Source organism: Oncorhynchus masou, chromosome 22 (assembly GCF_036934945.1).
Source record: "Oncorhynchus masou masou isolate Uvic2021 chromosome 22, UVic_Omas_1.1, whole genome shotgun sequence".
Lineage (NCBI taxonomy): Eukaryota > Metazoa > Chordata > Actinopteri > Salmoniformes > Salmonidae > Oncorhynchus > Oncorhynchus masou.
Window position 1 is genome coordinate 47,604,360 of NC_088233.1, and position 16,792 is coordinate 47,621,151.

At 42.4% G+C, this 16,792-nt stretch overlaps 1 protein-coding gene across 1 annotated transcript in view; it reads right to left on the bottom strand.

The window, feature by feature from the left end:
* Positions 1 to 1,050: 1,050 nt before the first annotated feature.
* Positions 1,051 to 16,792, bottom strand: part of swap70b (switching B cell complex subunit SWAP70b) — a 30,389-nt gene continuing 14,647 nt past the window's right edge. The window contains exons 5-12 of the mRNA XM_064930382.1: positions 16,307 to 16,453; positions 16,048 to 16,156; positions 15,433 to 15,614; positions 6,335 to 6,442; positions 5,323 to 5,489; positions 4,635 to 4,833; positions 4,164 to 4,260; positions 1,051 to 3,946 (exon numbers count right to left, since the gene is read on the bottom strand). Of these exons, the coding sequence (XP_064786454.1) occupies positions 3,828 to 3,946; positions 4,164 to 4,260; positions 4,635 to 4,833; positions 5,323 to 5,489; positions 6,335 to 6,442; positions 15,433 to 15,614; positions 16,048 to 16,156; positions 16,307 to 16,453 (1,128 nt within the window). The 3' untranslated portion in view covers positions 1,051 to 3,827. The remainder of the gene's footprint in view (positions 3,947 to 4,163; positions 4,261 to 4,634; positions 4,834 to 5,322; positions 5,490 to 6,334; positions 6,443 to 15,432; positions 15,615 to 16,047; positions 16,157 to 16,306; positions 16,454 to 16,792) is intronic.

Here is a 16,792-nt window from a genome sequence, read left to right on the forward strand (position 1 = left end):
ATAAATATCGAGGGTCTTATTCTGGGGACTTTATCGATGATTGGCTGCCGCTCTTTTGTCCATAATAATCTCAGGTCATATCTGCGATCTGTTGGCTAGATCGCATGTGCCAATACTAGGGTGGGAACACTCGCTGTATAACACATCATCAGTAGAGTTGGAAATGTGATGGAAACCCATTTAACTTGCATTTTCTTTAATTTAGCACATTGGAATTTAACCGCAAAAAAATGTATTTTTACGTGCACTACATCATAACGGCACAGCATTTTATCCACAACAGGTCAATTTGATAAACATGTCGCTGGTGGGACAAAGCGAATATTGTTTGTAATTCGGACTTGTTGACATTGCCATGAAAATATGTTGCCAATTGGATGGAAACCTAGCTACGGACTAGAAAAGATCAACTTCTAGTTCAGAGATTTGGCTTGTGGTGGAAAAAGTACCCAATTGCCATATGAGTATAAGTAAGACACCTTAATAGAAAATGACCCGAGTAAAAGTGAATCACCCAGGAAAATACTACTTGAGTAAAAGTCTAAAAGTATTTGGTTTAAAATATACTTAAGTATCGAAAGTAAATGTCATTGTTAAACTATACTTAAGTATCAAAGGTAAGAGTATAAATGAATTTAAATTCCTTATATTAAGCAAGCCAGAGGACACTCCGACATTAATTATAAAGGAACCATTTGTTTTAAGTGAGTCCGCCAGATCAAAAACAGTTGGCATGATCAGGTTTGTTCTCTTGATAAGTGCATGAATTAAACCATTTTCCTGTCCTGCTAAGCACTAAAAATGTAACGAGTACTTTTGGGTAAAAATAACATTATTTTCTTTAGGAATGTAGATAAGTAAAAGTTGTCAAAAATATAATAAGTAAAGTACAGATATATACAAAAAATACTTACTTACTAGTACTTTAAAGTATTTTTACTTAAGTGCTTTTCACCACTCGATTTGGCCAAAAAAAGCTATAAAAACGATTTATTTCAATATGAACGAAAGTTAGTTGTTTGGCAGATAAATACAAAACAATGCAGATAATCTTGGTTTACATCTCACTGTAGATTATATTTTATTTTAGAAAGTGGAGGTTTTATGCAGTGAAGTAATGGAAATATGGACCCCAAACACACACGGTTAACAGTATAACATGTTGTATTATCCATGACATAAGTAAATTATGTTTAGGAGATGACCAAATGAAGGATAACCGGCGTTTTCTAAAACTATAGTGCCCCCTGGAGTACATAATTTGAAAGTACCATATCATTCCACTTGTTTCAATGGCAGCATCATATCAATTAGAGACTGGGGTCTTGTGTCTTATGTTCTATTGTGAATATTGTTGCATGATATATCAACAATCAGTTCTCTACTTACGTGTGCATCCTTGCAACAACTGCATACAATTATTGTTTAAGACTGAACCCTGTAATAAAACATGACACCAGTCTTCAGCTATTTAAACACATTAACGACTACAAAACACAAAAAGTTGTATACTGACAATTTCACAAATGACATCTCCATCCCCACCATGAGCGTGGTTCTGGCACCATGCTACAAAGCCCTGTAATTCGCTAAACTGTAAAGGGGTTGCTGTGAATTTGACAGTTACAGGCAGCTCAGTGGCATGTAAAGAAATTCTGCATTTAATTTCCCAGTACACCTACAGTAATATAAATACGGTATCAAGTAGTCTGTAATGACAGAGTACAATACCTTAAAATGTACTATTATAAAATAAATTAAATGCTACTGTAATCGGAATGAATGGATGATTGAAGGGAGGGGTTTGTATTTACTTTACGGTAATTACAAAGGATTGGTGGAAGCGGGTGGTTGCTAGGTGAAGTTTACGCATTACAGCATATTAATGAATATTTGGGTGTCTTATATCATGTATACTTCTAGGGGCCAACAAAGGCTTTTAAACTGTCCGGAACTACAGGGCAAAACAGACCAAGAGCACATGAAGATACAACGCTTAACCATTTTTGTGCCACTCCTATCTGTCCCCTATAGAATTTAAATAGAGAGCAATAGTAATGGTGTCTTTTAGTAGGCGCCAACTCCGCCATGGCTCGTTGGCCAAAGTCTTTCGGGAAATTAAATCAGGTTTTTGTAGGGGTTTTGGATAAACGCTGAAAATAAAGTCTGTGGTAAACACAAATTTACGACCTTACACGTTTTGTTCTATGAGATATTCTTCATCAGGAAACATTGCTGTGAATTTGGAAGCATTTCTGTCATCAAAACAAGCATGAAAGCACATAGGTTATGGTACCTGACTGATATCTCATAGATTAAAACATATAAGATCTCCAAAGCCTGTGTTAACGTCAGACCTTATCCCAAAACCCCATTAATTTCCCCCATAGGGATGGCAGTAAATCATTTTCAGTTTTTAGGACTACAACATAGGGAGTTCTATTGATGGGGAACTATAACCACGTAGGAGTTAAAGTGATAGGGCACTCTTACTCACCAGGTGCAACAAATACAGCCTTTACAAGGCATTCCTCAAAATATTTGAATGAGCCAGAAACAACGATACCATGCATCCACTAGTGGCCGAGGGCTGCCGAGTGGCACAGTGGGCTAAGGCACTGAATGTCAGTGCTAGAGGCATCACTACAGACCCTGGTTCAATTCTGTGCTGTATCACAACCGGTCGTGATTGGGAGTCCTATAGGGCGGCGCACAATTGGCCCAGCGTCGTCCGGGTCAGGCTTGGCCGGGGTAGGCCGTCATGGTAAATAAGAATTTGTTCTTAACTGACTTGCCTAGGTAAAGGTTTTTAAAAATAAAGGGGTTTTGGTGTGCCAAAGATATGGTAGGGTACTGTATTCTATGTGGTGAAATTACAGTAACATTTAAAATACAGCAATTCTTTCCGAGCCCATAACATTTTCCCACAATGCGCCATAATGTACAGTATGTTGCCGTAAATCGTTTATTTTAATGTTGATAATACCTCCGATTACTGTACAGTTTATTACAGTGTAGCAGCAATGTTCCAAGTGTAACACCGCAAATGTCCCATTTCTCACAGTATGTGTACGCAAAAATTACATTTAATAAAATGGGAGTAGTACACTATGATGGCTAGTTATTTGATTATTATTTTCATAAGTAATGAAATTTGATGATGTTAACATGGAGTTTTGTTCATACTACTTTATGGGTTATTAAGTGCTATCACTTTGGCAATGGAACCAAAAACGGTAACCCACAAACTGGTAAAAATTATGCAAGCTGTAGTTTTACATTTACAAAAGACACAAACAATTGTGAAATCCCTTAGGAAAAAAATGTATAATCAAAACACGGTCAAAAACGTTTTGATAAAAGGAATCTAACGTTTCGGACCACACTCCACCTTCCTCAGACATTGAATTACTAGTGTCAAGTGCGCAGCTCCTTCAGTCCTTCATATGAAAGCAATTTGAATCTGGCTGTTCATTTTACTCTCAGGCTATGCAGGTAGTATCAAGATCTGTGCAGCACCTGGGTCGAGTTCATTAGGGCACGAAACAGAAAACGTTTCAAATCGATTTGCAATGGAAAAATACAATTTGCCTTTCCTATTGGACAAAAAGCCTAGGTAGGCCTTCCCTGTTTCAGTTTGTTGACTTCCATTTGGTGCCTAATGAACACAACCCTGGTATCTGTAAAAGTGAGCCTGCCTTCCCTGTTCCCTTTTGAGTTAATGAATGCTGAAGACGCAACATTGCACACTGAGGGCAAAGTTGCATCAATGTTCCATCAATGATCCATCAATGATTCAGCAACCATGAGTGTGTTGAATGGGGGCTCTACTGGGTCTGGGCGGGTCGGTTCTTCCTCTCCTGCCAATCCTTCTTCCTCAGGCTTAGTTCTGCATCAGTGAAGGCTGCTGGGCCCCAGTTAGTGATCTTCTGAGGCCCCTTTGAACCTGAGAAAACAAAAATCATAAAGGTCTTTCACATCACTGCAGACAAAGGAAAGGAAATGCGGAAGCCACTTTAGATTATTGAGATGTGCCCAGGCCTCAGACGGTGAGAATGCAAAATACCAGAACAGACAGAGAGGGAAGATAACTAAATAAAGAGAGTATTGATAAAAAAAAGGAGGAGAGAGGGAAAGTGTGCAGTAATATAGTGTTGTGTTACCTGGTTGAATGAGGCGGACCAATCCCTCATGGTGGGCCACTTTATGTTTCCAGGTCCTGGTGTTGTTCGCTGCATCCTCCAGTTTCTGCATTACGTCCTGTGACAAACAAAGAAGAGACGATCTCAGTCGATTTGTACAAGTAAGTCATCCCATTTTAAAATTAAGTGGAAGTTGGTTTTTAATACTGAAACAGGACAACCCACGGCTCACCTGTAGAACTCTAGTGCCCCCTAAAATTGCCGTCTGGTAGTCGTCGCCAAGACACCGCTCTAGCACCCCCTAAACATCTAATTAGGCATCGTGCTAGCACCACAACTCAAGCACCCTAGTTCTAACAGACCCAAATTTAGTCCCTACTCCTGAACTGAAAAGCAGGCTCAATGAAGAACCTCTGTTGAAAGTATATTTTAGTCCAGAAGCAGACCGTGAATCTTCAATTCTGGAAACCGACCCCCTAATGCATGCCTCACCTGGTATTGCTCCAGTGCCCCCAGCCTCTCACTCTCTAGCTGCTCCAGCTGCAGCATGGCGGCCTGCAGGGCATTCTCCTTGGCCGTTCCCTCCTTCTCCAGCTCCTGCTTCTCCGCCTCCGTCTCAGAGATGGCCCTCTGCTGGTGGAGGTGGATCTGCTCCAGCTCAGCCCTCTTGGTCGCCTCCTCCTCCAGTAACCTGGAGAGAGGACGCGGACAGAAAAGTCCAGGGAACAGATAGTGTGTCACATTCAAAACAGGGGAAGAAAGAAAAAAAGAGATGCGTTGATCAAAAACACAATTACGCTGCAAACATAAATCCACCCATAGTGTATACGCGCACCCGCACAAATTCCCTACTCAGAATACAATGTGAGAAAGTGCTGGAGCCCAGAGAAGCACAAGTGTCAGCAGAGAGGAAGGAAGGAAGTGTTTCTGTACTGGAGGGACTGTTGCCCGCGTGTATGTAGCCCCCACGTGAATCCATTGATGGGGGCTCTGTGTGTGTGTGTGTGTGTGTGTGTGTGTGTGTGTGTGTGGTGTGTGCACGCGTTTCCCCCTTCCTCACTGACAAACTCCACTTGACAATTACAGTGACTCAGCCAGAGAGACAATGAAGTCCATCACCGTACATTCATCTCAATTGTGCATGCGTATATGCCTGCTTTTCTGTGTGTGGAGCACTGACCGGGCCTGGAGCCTGCGAACCGTCTCCTCGTCCTGCCTGGCGCTTCTCTCCTCCTCCAGGGCGTCCTCCAGGCGGTGGTACATGTCCTCCAGCTCGCGGACGCGCTGCAGGTACTGCTCCAGCTCAGTGGACTTCTGAGCCACCTGCTCCTCCATCTCCTGTCGCACCTGAGGATCAGCGAGAAGACAATTGTATAAAAAGAGCACTACAGGTATCCAAGACTAAATCTAGTGGTGCTCTTGGACCGGACGACCCATTCACTAGGAGTCAGCGCTTAGTAGGCTGTAGCACTCATTTAACTTACTTAAAATGTATTAAAAACCCTACTTTGGGTGAACTATCCCTTTAAAATCACTAATTTAACCCATTGTGTACCACTCGCTTCCTTTTCTATCTTAAGCCCACTAACTTCCTATCATTCAGCCCTACCATTCAGGCTATGACAGTTAATGATTGGAAACACTTGCCATTGCGAATGCCAATCTGTAAAAATGACGTTCATTTTCTTTTTTTTTAATAACAGGAAGAACGAAAAAGGACGCAACCCTTGTGGGTACATCCTGTAACAGAGCAGACATAGGCTTGAGAGAATAAAATAAAGGGAAAACCTCATTGATAGATGGTCCTATAAACAGATGTCATTTATAAAGTCTGCCAGTAGGATGTTTGGACTAAATGTCAAAGGTTATGAGCTTAAACAGGGGGATAAAATAACTAGAAAGTTTAAATCCTTTTTCATGGACCCAAGAATTGACTGAATAAATGAAGAGAATCAGCTGATAAAGCTGTATCACTGGCTAGGGACAACTTGTACCTACCCCTTGAAGTCTCACAGGGTGCAGTGGGTCGCTGAAAAGCCAGTGTAATGAAATAGTAGCCTACTAAAGGGGTGCGGCCCAATTTGTTGAAGTCAATTAATTAGCTGGCCACATAGGGGTTAGTAGTCAGCTGTTGGTGTAGCTTACAGTCTAAACAATCTCTTTTGGTCACTAAATTGTGTGTAGGTAGGTACCATTTTCTCCCTCTCAAGGTCCACCCTGTAGCGATCCTGTTGTTCAGTCTGCGTCTGCAAGAGTCTCCTCTCCTCCTCTGCCGCGTTGGCCGCCGCCTCCTCCAGTTTCTGACCAAAAGCGGAGGGAACAGTCATTACATAATTGAGCATAATTGACGACAGATATACCTGACGCAATGGTAAATCTTTGCACTGGAGGAAGGGCTATAGGTCCAGGGTTGTGTCAGCAATATATATTTTAATCATTTTCACTGCATGAATTATGGGACTGCAGCTGATGGTAGCGCGAAAGGGCTGGGTTTTGATGAATAAAAGTTAGAGGCTTGCTCCTCACTGGCCAATCAAAACATGCTCCATGGCTAAATATGTGGTTGCTTCAAATTGTGTATTACAGTCTTATGTCATCAACTCCAATCTGAATGTTAGTCCATTATAGCCTAGTTTGTTAAATAGCCTACAGAAACAAAATGTAGGCCATATCCCATCTTTGTTAAATACGTTGAACATGTTTGCAATCCACATTGTTCTAAGTTATTGCGGCAGGTAGCCTAGTGGTTAGAGCCGTTGGGCCAGTAACAGAATGGTTGCGAGATCGAATCCCGGAGCTGAGAAGGCAATTCTGCCCCTGAACAAGGCAGTTAACTCTCACTGTTCCTAGGATGTCAATGTAAATAAGAATTTATGCTATGTTTTACATATTGAAATCATGATTATTTTTTTTTACCTTTATCTAGAACATAGTAGCCACCCTTTGCCTTGACGACAGCTTTGCACACGCTTGGCATTCTCTCAACCAGCTTCATGAGGTAGTCACCTGGAATGCATTTCAATTAATAGGTGTGCCTTATTAAAAGTTAATTTCTTTCCTTCTTAATGCGTTTGAGCCAAATCAGTTGTGTTGTGACAGGTAGGGGTGGTATTCAAAAGATAATATTTACCAAATAGGGTTATGGCAAGAACAGCTCAAATAAGTAAAGAGAAACGACAGTCCACCTTATTCATCATAAGACATGAAGGTCAGTCAATCCGGAAAATTTCAATAACTTTGAATGTTACTTCAAGTGCAGTCACAAAAACCATCAAGCGTTATGATGAAACTGGCTCTCATGAGGATCACCACAGGAAAAGAAGAGCCAGAGTGCAGAGGATAAATTCATTAGTTACCAGCCTCAGATATTGCAGACCAAATAAATGCTTCAATAATTTAAGTAACAGACACGTCAATATCAACTGTTCAGTGGAAACTGCATGAATCAGGCATTCATGGTCAAATTGCTGCAAAGAAACCATTACTTAAGGACACCAATAAGAAGAAGAGACTTGCTTGGGCCAAGAAACATGAGCAATGGACATTAGACCGGTGGAAATCTGTCCTTTGGTCTGATGAGTTCAAATGAGACTTTTGGTTCCAACCGTCGTGTCTTTGTGAGACGCAGAGTAGGTGAATAGATGATCTCCGCATGTGTGATTCCCACTGGTGACACTGTCTGGGATTTAATTAGAATTCAAGGCACACTTAACCAGCATGGCTACCACAGCATTCTGCGGCGATACGCCATCCCATCTGGTTTGGGTTTAGTAGGACGATCATTTGCTTTTCAGCAGGACAATGACCTAACACACCTCTATGCTGTGTAAGGTCTATTTGACCAAGAAGGAGAGTAATGAGTGCTGCATGACCTGGCCTCCACAATCACCCGACCTGAGATGTTTGGGATGAGTTGGACTGTAGAGTGAAGGAAAAGCAGCCATATGTGGGAACTCCTTCAAGACAGTTGGAAAAGCATTCCTCATTAAGCTGGTTGAGAGAATGCCAAGAGTGAGCAAAGCTGTCATCAAGTCAAAGGGTGGCTACTTTGAAGAATCTCAAATATAAAATAGATTGATTTGTTTAACACTTTTTTGGTTTCTACATAATTCCATGTGTTATTTCATAGTTTTGATGTCTTCACTATTATTCTACAATGTAGAAAATAGTACATTTTATTTTTAGAAAATCCCTGGATTGAGTAGGTGTGTCTAAACCTTGTAACCTGTAAATGAGATATTTCTCCATTTCATTTTCAAATAAATTTGCAAACATTCCCATCACTTTGTCATGAGGTGTTGTGTGTAGATGGGTGAGAGAAAACATCTATTGAAGCCATTTTTAATTCAGGCTGCAACAACAAAATGTGCAATAAGTCAAGGGGTATGAATACTTTCTGATGGCACTTAACTTATAAAATGCCTCATGTGCTTAGTTCAACTGTCATGCCCAATCAGGACCCAAAACACAACCTTGTTTGTAAACAATGAACATGTAAACCAACACTGTGTAGCCTCAAAACCTGGTTCAAGCATTCATTTTGATCTCATGGAAGTGCTGTCCTTGCATCCATAGCTCGGTCTATGAATTTGAGAGTGGTTCATTTCTACAACCCCATCCTTCAGCTGTTCACCAACACAATGGCAGGCAGGACACTTTTTTATTGTTTGAACTGCATCGTCCCTTCCAACAACTACGTTATTTTAAATCAAACTTGGTTGTTAATTGAATCCGGAGTAAGCCGAACGTCTAGAGCTGCCGACCTGTTGAAGTAGAAATCAAGATTAGTGATCACTGTTCTGACCTCCAGAAGCCGTTTTCGTTCGTAGGAAATGAATGGCGGAGACATGACGTACAAAATAAGTTGAAATCAACATAAGAAACAGCAGCAGAATTGTTCAGGACCCTGTAAAACAGCTGCTATCCACGACAGTGGCATCTTCAAAACTGCAGATGAATCCTAATTTGACTCTTTCCGTGCAGCCGTGACTTGTCAATTGACCTAACTCATTCGTTACTCACTCACTACCTACCGCAGGTTAGTGTGAAGTGACCAACCAATCACAGAATGGCTACCGTGTACAAGTGAACCCGGGGTTAAAGGGTTAATAAAGGGCGCCGACCCCTCACCCTCCAGTCCTGTGTGTACCACAGACCTGTCCTGTCGAGTATGAGAGACGGGAACTTGTTGCACCTCAATGGGAGATTGTTGTTCATTCATTATGCATTGAGTACTAGGGGCACAATGAACGTTCAGACACAGGGACATTGTTGCCCCAATAAATCCAATGATTGTCCACAGCTACACTGCATGTGTTACATTGGACAATAACGTTTTATGGTATTGTCTTATGGCTCATTTGAGCTTGTCCAGATGAGTAGTCATGTGTCTCATCTATAAGAGCTCTGCTACAATGGGTATTGAAGAGAAGCACTGGTATGTACTGGAACTTAGAGCGCCATCTTCCTTACCAATCTCTACAGAAAATAGAGGGCGTGAACATATTGAATATGAAACGTTGTTACTACAATAACACCGACCAGTGAAATAACATTTCCCAAAAAAATTTCACTCATAACCCGAACTGCTTTGTGAATATAAAAATCAGCTCAATAGGTGTTAAAGAGATCAATGGAATTCAATCAAAACAATGGAAACGCCACGAGGGGGAAAGATTCAGAATCTCCTCATTGCCGCCAATCAAAATCAACCTACAATTTAGACAATAGTCCCGGTGTATTTCACATAATGTTAGGGGAAAAAGTATAATACTTGTATGGATGTCGTCGCAAATCAACGGCATTACACTTTTAAAAAACGGCTTCAAATACCACCACCAATTTCAATATGGCTAGCTATGCAACCAGCTTATATGAATGGGAGTTAGCATTTTGCAGACATTTTGTCTGAACCCGAAAAGAACAACTTCTAAATATTATGCAGCAGAAACAAGATCCGATTTTTTGAATGGTCGCCAATGGCCTGCATTCCATTAACCTCCTCACCGCATGTATAGGAGAATATTGCCATCATGTATTTGATTTTAACTGTCCATGTTGTTTTCTGCTGCCGAGTGAAATGAGGAAACATCTAATTTAAGTGACATTTCATCTGTAATTAAAAGACTGAACTGAGCAGTGATAATTGGACTTCAACTGTGAATAAACGGCCTCAAAAGGCCAGACTAAAATAACTTTCAAATCGGGATTGAGAGAGTTGACTGGGAAAATGAGTGAAGTGAAAGTGACAAAAAGCTAAGCACACACACACACACACACACACACATTTCATTCCCCTGAACAGCACAATCCACACTCTCACATTGCGAAACCATTGAGGAAACCAGAAAGTGGGGCTATTCTATTGTTAACATTCAGAAGCACACGTGGCAACGAATCTACCACCAACGGTTTCTGTGGGAGGAACTTCACACAAGTTAGTCTTTCAGGTGACCTACATCCCCAAGTAGCGCTGTCTTTTCACTTTCATAGGTCTTCTCTTCATTTAAGCGATGACGGTGATGAACCACTTTCCCCTCTGCCACCCCCCGACTGTTTTAAACGTGTTCCAGCAACTAGCCTCGTGACTTCCAGACTAGACTAAGAAGAGTGGAGATAGTAGGTGGAAACAGATTCTCATGACTACATTTCAAATCAAATTTTATTTATTTGTCACACATACACATGGTTAGCAGATGTTAATGCGAGTGTAGCGAAATGCTTGTGCTTCCAGTTCCGACAATGCAGTAATAACCAACAAGTAATCTAACTAACAATTCCAAAACTAATTTCATATACACAGTGTAAGGGGATAAAGAATATGTACATAAAGATATGAATGAGTGATGGTGCAGAGCAGCATAGGCAAGATACAGTAGATGGTATCGAGTACAGTATATACATATGAGATAAGTATGTAAACAAAGTGGCATAGTTAAAGTGGCTAGTGATACATTTATTACATAAGGATGCAGTAGATGATAGAGTACAGTATATACGTACACATATGAGATTAATAATGTAAGGTATGTAAACATTATATTAGGTAGCATTGTTTAAAGTGGCTAGTGATATATTTTACATCCTTTCCCATCAATTCCCATTATTGAAGTGGCTGGAGTTGAGTCAGTGGGTTGGCAGCAGCCACTCAATGTTAGTGGTTGCTGTTTAACAGTCTGACAGTCTGGTGGTTGCTGTTTAACAGTTGAGATAGAAGCTGTTTTTCAGTCTCTCGGTCCCAGCTTTGATGCACCTGTACTGACCTCGCCTTCTGTATGATAGCGGGGTGAACAGGCAGTGGCTCGGGTGGGTGTTGTCCTTGATGATCTTTGTGGCCTTCCTGTAACATCGGGTGGTGTAGGTGTCCTGGAGGGCAGGTAGTTTGCCCCCGGTGATACGTTGTGCAGACCTCACTACCCTCTGGAGAGCCTTACGGTTGTGGGCGGAGCAGTTGCCGTACCAGGCGGTGATACAGCCCGCCAGGATGCTCTCGATTGTGCATCTGTAGAGGATTGTGAGTGCTTTTGGTGACAAGCCGAATTTCTTCAGCCACCTGAGGTTGAAGAGGCGCTGCTGCGCCTTCTTCACGATGCTGTCTGTGTGAGTGGACCAATTCAGTTTGTCTGTGATGTGTATGCCGAGGAACTTAAAACTTACTACCCTCTCCACTACTGTTCCATCGATGTGGATAGGGGGGGTGTTCCCTCTGCTGTTTCCTGAAGTCCTTAATCATCTCCTTAGTTTTGTTGACGTTGAGTGTGAGATTATTGTCCTGACACCACACTCCAAGGGCCCTCACCTCCTCCCTGTAGGCCATCTCGTCGCTGTTGGTAATCAAGCCTACCACTATTGGGTCGTCCGCAAACTTGATGATTGAGTTGAAGGCATGCATTGCCGCGCAGTCGTGGGTGAACAGGGAGTACAGGAGAGGGCTCAGAACGCACCCTTGTGGGGCCCCAGTGTTGAGGATCAGCGGGGTGGAGATGTTGTTGCCTACCCTCACCACCTGGGGGCGGCCCGTCAGGAAGTCCAGTACCCAGTTGCACAGGGCGGGGTCGAGACCCAGGGTCTCGAGCTTGATGACGAGCTTGGAGGGTACTATGGTGTTAAATGCCGAGCTGTAGTTGATGAACAGCATTCTCACATAGGTATTCCTCTTGTACACATGGGTTAGGGCAGTGTGCAGTGTGGTTGAGATTGTGTCGTCTGTGGACCTATTTGGGCGGTAAGCAAATTGGAGTGGGTCTAGGGTGTCAGGTAGGGTGGAGGTGATATGGTCCTTGACTAGTCTCTCAAAGCACTTCATGATGACGGAAGTGAGTGCTACGGGGCGGTAGTCGTTTAGCTCAGTTACCTTAGCTTTCTTGGGAACAGGAACAATGGTGGCCCTCTTGAAGCATGTGGGAACAGCAGACTGGTATAGGGATTGATTGAATATGTCCGTAAACACACCAGCCAGCTGGTCTGCGCATGCTCTGAGGGCGCGGCTGGGGATGCCGTCTGGGCCTGCAGCCTTGCGAGGGTTAACACGTTTAAATGTTTTACTCACTTCGGCTGCAGTGAAGGAGAGACCGCATGTTTCCGTTGCAGGCCGTGTCAGTGGCACTGTATTGTCCTCAAAGCGGGCAAAAAAGTTATTTAGTCTGCCTGGGAGCAAGACATCCTGGTCCGTGACTGTGCTGGATTTCGTCTTATAGTCCGTGATTGACTGTAGACCATGCCACATACCTCTTGTTTCTGAGCCGTTGAATTGAGATTCTACTTTGTCTCATTTGGTAACACTTTACTTGACACCCATAACCATGTCATAATATGACATAACCTGTCATGATATGGTCATAACACTGTCATTGCCCATATATTTACACCTGTTGTGACGTGTTATTTTATGGCCGGTTACACCTTACACTAGAGTGTCAAAACCCACATTTATTCCCCCCCATAACAATCCTTGCCAATAAGTATCCTTTTGTTTGAAAGTTTGTTTCTAAAATCCTTTTTCATTTAAAAAAATAAATAAAAAATCTTTATTCATATTTTAAATAACTTGTAGAGATACACACTTTATGACACTGCCAATAAGCATTATGACCATCCTAATCATATAAGCCAGATAGTAAGGGCATGTACGTGATAGGCCTATCAGTCATCCATCTTGTCGTGCTCCTGAAATCTGCTCCTGCATTCATCCCAGTCTTCAGCATATATACAGTGGGGCAAAAAAAAGTATTTAATCAGCCACCAATTGTGCAAGTACTCCCACTGAAAAAGATGAGAGAGGCCTGTAATTTTCATCGTAGGTACACTTCAACTATGACAGACAAAATGAGAACAAAAAAAATCCAGAAAATCACATTGTAGGATTTTTAATGGATTTATTTGCAAATTATGGTGGAAAATAAGTATTTGGTCAACTACAAACAAGCAAGATTTCTGGCTCTCACAGACCTGTAACTTTTTCTTTAAGAGGCTCCTCTGTCTTCCACTCGTTACCTGTATTAATGGCACCTGTTTGAACTTGTTATCAGTATAAAAGACACCTGTCCACAACCCCAAACAGTCACACTCCAAACTCCACTATGGCCAAGACCAAAGAGCTGTCAAAGGACACCAGAAACAAAATTGTAGACCTGCACCAGGCTGGGAAGACTGAATCTGCAATAGGTAAGCAGCTGGTTTGAAGAAATCAACCGTGGGAGCAATTATTAGGAAATGGAAGACATACAAGACCACTGATAATCTCCCTCGATCTGGGGCTCCACGCAAGATCTCACCCCGTGGGGTCAAAATGATCACAAGAACGGTGAGCAAAAATCCCAGAACCACACGGGGGGACCTAGTGAATGACCTGCAGAGAGCTGGGACCAAAGTAACAAAGCCTGCCATCAGTAAAACACTACGCCACCAGGGACTCAAATCCTGCAGTGCCAGACGTGTCCCCCTGCTTAAGCCAGTACATGTCCAGGCCCGTCTGAAGTTTGCTAGAGAGCATTTGGATGATCCAGAAGAAGATTGGGAGAATGTCATATGGTCAGATGAAACCAAAATATAACTTTTTGGTAAAAACTCAACTCGTCGTGTTTGGAGGACAAAGAATGCTGAGTTGCATCCGAAGAACACCATACCTACTGTGAAGCATGGGGGTGGAAACATCATGCTTTGGGGCTGTTTTTCTGCAAAGGGACAGGACGACTGATCCATGTAAAGGAAAGGATGAATGGGGCCATGTATCGTGAGATTTTGAGTGAAAACCTCCTTCCATCAGCAAGGGCATTGGAGATGAAACGTGGCTGGGTCTTTCAGCATGACCATGATCCCAAACACACTGCCCGGGCAATGAAGGAGTGGCTTCGTAAGAAGCATTTCAAGGTCCTGGATTGGCCAAGCCAGTCTCCAGATCTCAACCCCATAGAAAATCTTTGGAGGGAGTTGAAAGTCTGTGTTGCCCAGCAACTGCCCCAAAACATCACTGCTCTAGAGGAGATCTGCATGGAGGAATGGGCCAAAATACCAGCAACAGTGTGTGAAAACCTTGTGAAGACTTACAGAAAACGTTTGACCTCGGTCATTGCCAACAAAGGGTGTATAACAAAGTATTGAGATAAACTTTTGTTATTGACCAAATACTTATTTTCCACCATAATTTGCAAATAAATTCATTAAAAATGTGATTTTCTGGATTTTTTTCCTCATTTTGTCTGTCATAGTTGAAGTGTACCTAAGATGAAAATTACAGGCCTCTCTCATCTTTTTAAGTGGGAGAACTTGCACAATTGGTGGCTGACTAAATACTTTTTTGCCCCACTGTATATAGACCCTGTAAAATTATCATTGTAATTGCTCACACAATGATATCAGACATGCGCCTACCCCAATGCTCTGTTGCTGATGATATATATACATACACACACACATATATATATAGTAGGCTGTTGTGTAATGGAACGTTTTGCGTGTTTTGACACTTATATAGGCGTCATAACCAGCCATAAAGTAACGCAATACATGTCGCAACAGGTCTAGATATATGTGTCATGAGTGTTAGGACCATATTATAACAGGTTATGACAAGTTATGTCAGCTGTTATGACGTATGACATGGTTATGAACGTGTCATAATGTGTTACGATGCTGAGTGCCAAGTAAAGTGTTTTCCTCCCATTTTCACACTACCTTACTGTGCTGACTTCGAGGTTCTTTTCACATTGTGGATGCATAACTAGGCCAGCACAGGGCAGCTCAACTCAGTAGTTTGAAAAGGGAGGACGTTGACCGGTGTGAGTGAGCTCACCTTCCTCATGGCCTCCAGTTCCTGCTGCTTGTCCTCGTTGGCCGTCTGCAGCTCCTTCATCCTGAGCTCCAGCTCCTCCTGCTCCGCTTGCTGTTTCTGCCTCAGCTCCCTCCGCTTCTGGCGGGACTCGCGGTGCGGCGCCGGCCGGCCCAGTTTCAGCAGACTGATACACGTCTGGATGGCTGAAATGGAGAAGAGACACCAAGACAGGGGTCAAGTCCAAGGCTGGGCCATGTTCAGTATAGGAAAAGGTTGTGGAATGTTGCAGGTAGAAATGCGATGAGTAACGCTGATATGACTACTTATTAATCGTGTCAGAGGTGCATGACTATTCTACGTAACATATTTCTATCTGAATGTTCCACAATGTTGAGCTCTGCTGAACGTGCCCCTGTACTTATACCCATGAATAAAGTCTAGATGTCCAGTCCTATACTTTCCATAATAACAACAGGAGATCAAATGCATGGTGAGAGAATTGCGAACTAGAGTTACATTACACAACAGGATTCGAAACAAAAACTATATACATTTGTAATCTATGAATACCATATGAGCAATGTACAAGTGCTTTCATTTCTGATGAAATACAAATGAAATGCGTCCTCTACCTACCCTGTATCCATTCCTGTTTCCTCTTCTTATCCGACGCGCTGATCTCATAGCTTTTGTCGGAGCATTTGACGTAGAACAGGCACTTCTTCCCTTCCTTATCCGGTAACGACTGTAAAGACAATTTCATATACATTTTTTACACTCTTCCAACAACATGCATTTTATAGTTTGGCTAAGGGTTCAAATGAATGAATGAGCATTGGTCGTTGTCGTTAACCGTTGTCGTTTGTGTTTGTTGATGTCGCTTAGTGTTCCTTGCCTCCACACAGCAGTTTCCATCCAGCAGGATGTCACCCTTCTTCTCTGCCAGATCCTCGCTCACGTAGTAGGATATGGAGTTGGGCTTCAGGAGGAACCAGCGCTCTGTCCAGTTCTTTCTCTTGTGACCCTTTTTCATCATGTAGCCCTGCAGCAAGCGAAAAACAGGAAGGCTCAGACAGTTGCGTTTCTTTCTTTTGTCGATTTGTGTTAATATCGGTGTTGAAAAACCAGCAGTATAATTGCTTAGTTGACCGACGCACAGCCACCATGATGAGTTTGTGGCGTTGCATTTGAGATTCTAAAATCGTCAATATTCATGTGGTCCCTATAAAAAAAGGCGACATTACACTCAGCCATACATTGTTTTGGTGTGTGGTGTTTAAAAGCTCAATCCATGCTACAGTATTGCTGGTACATAACACTGGTCAACGCTATCCATCGACACGTCACATGACGGTAGTTTGGTTGACATCAACATTTGCCA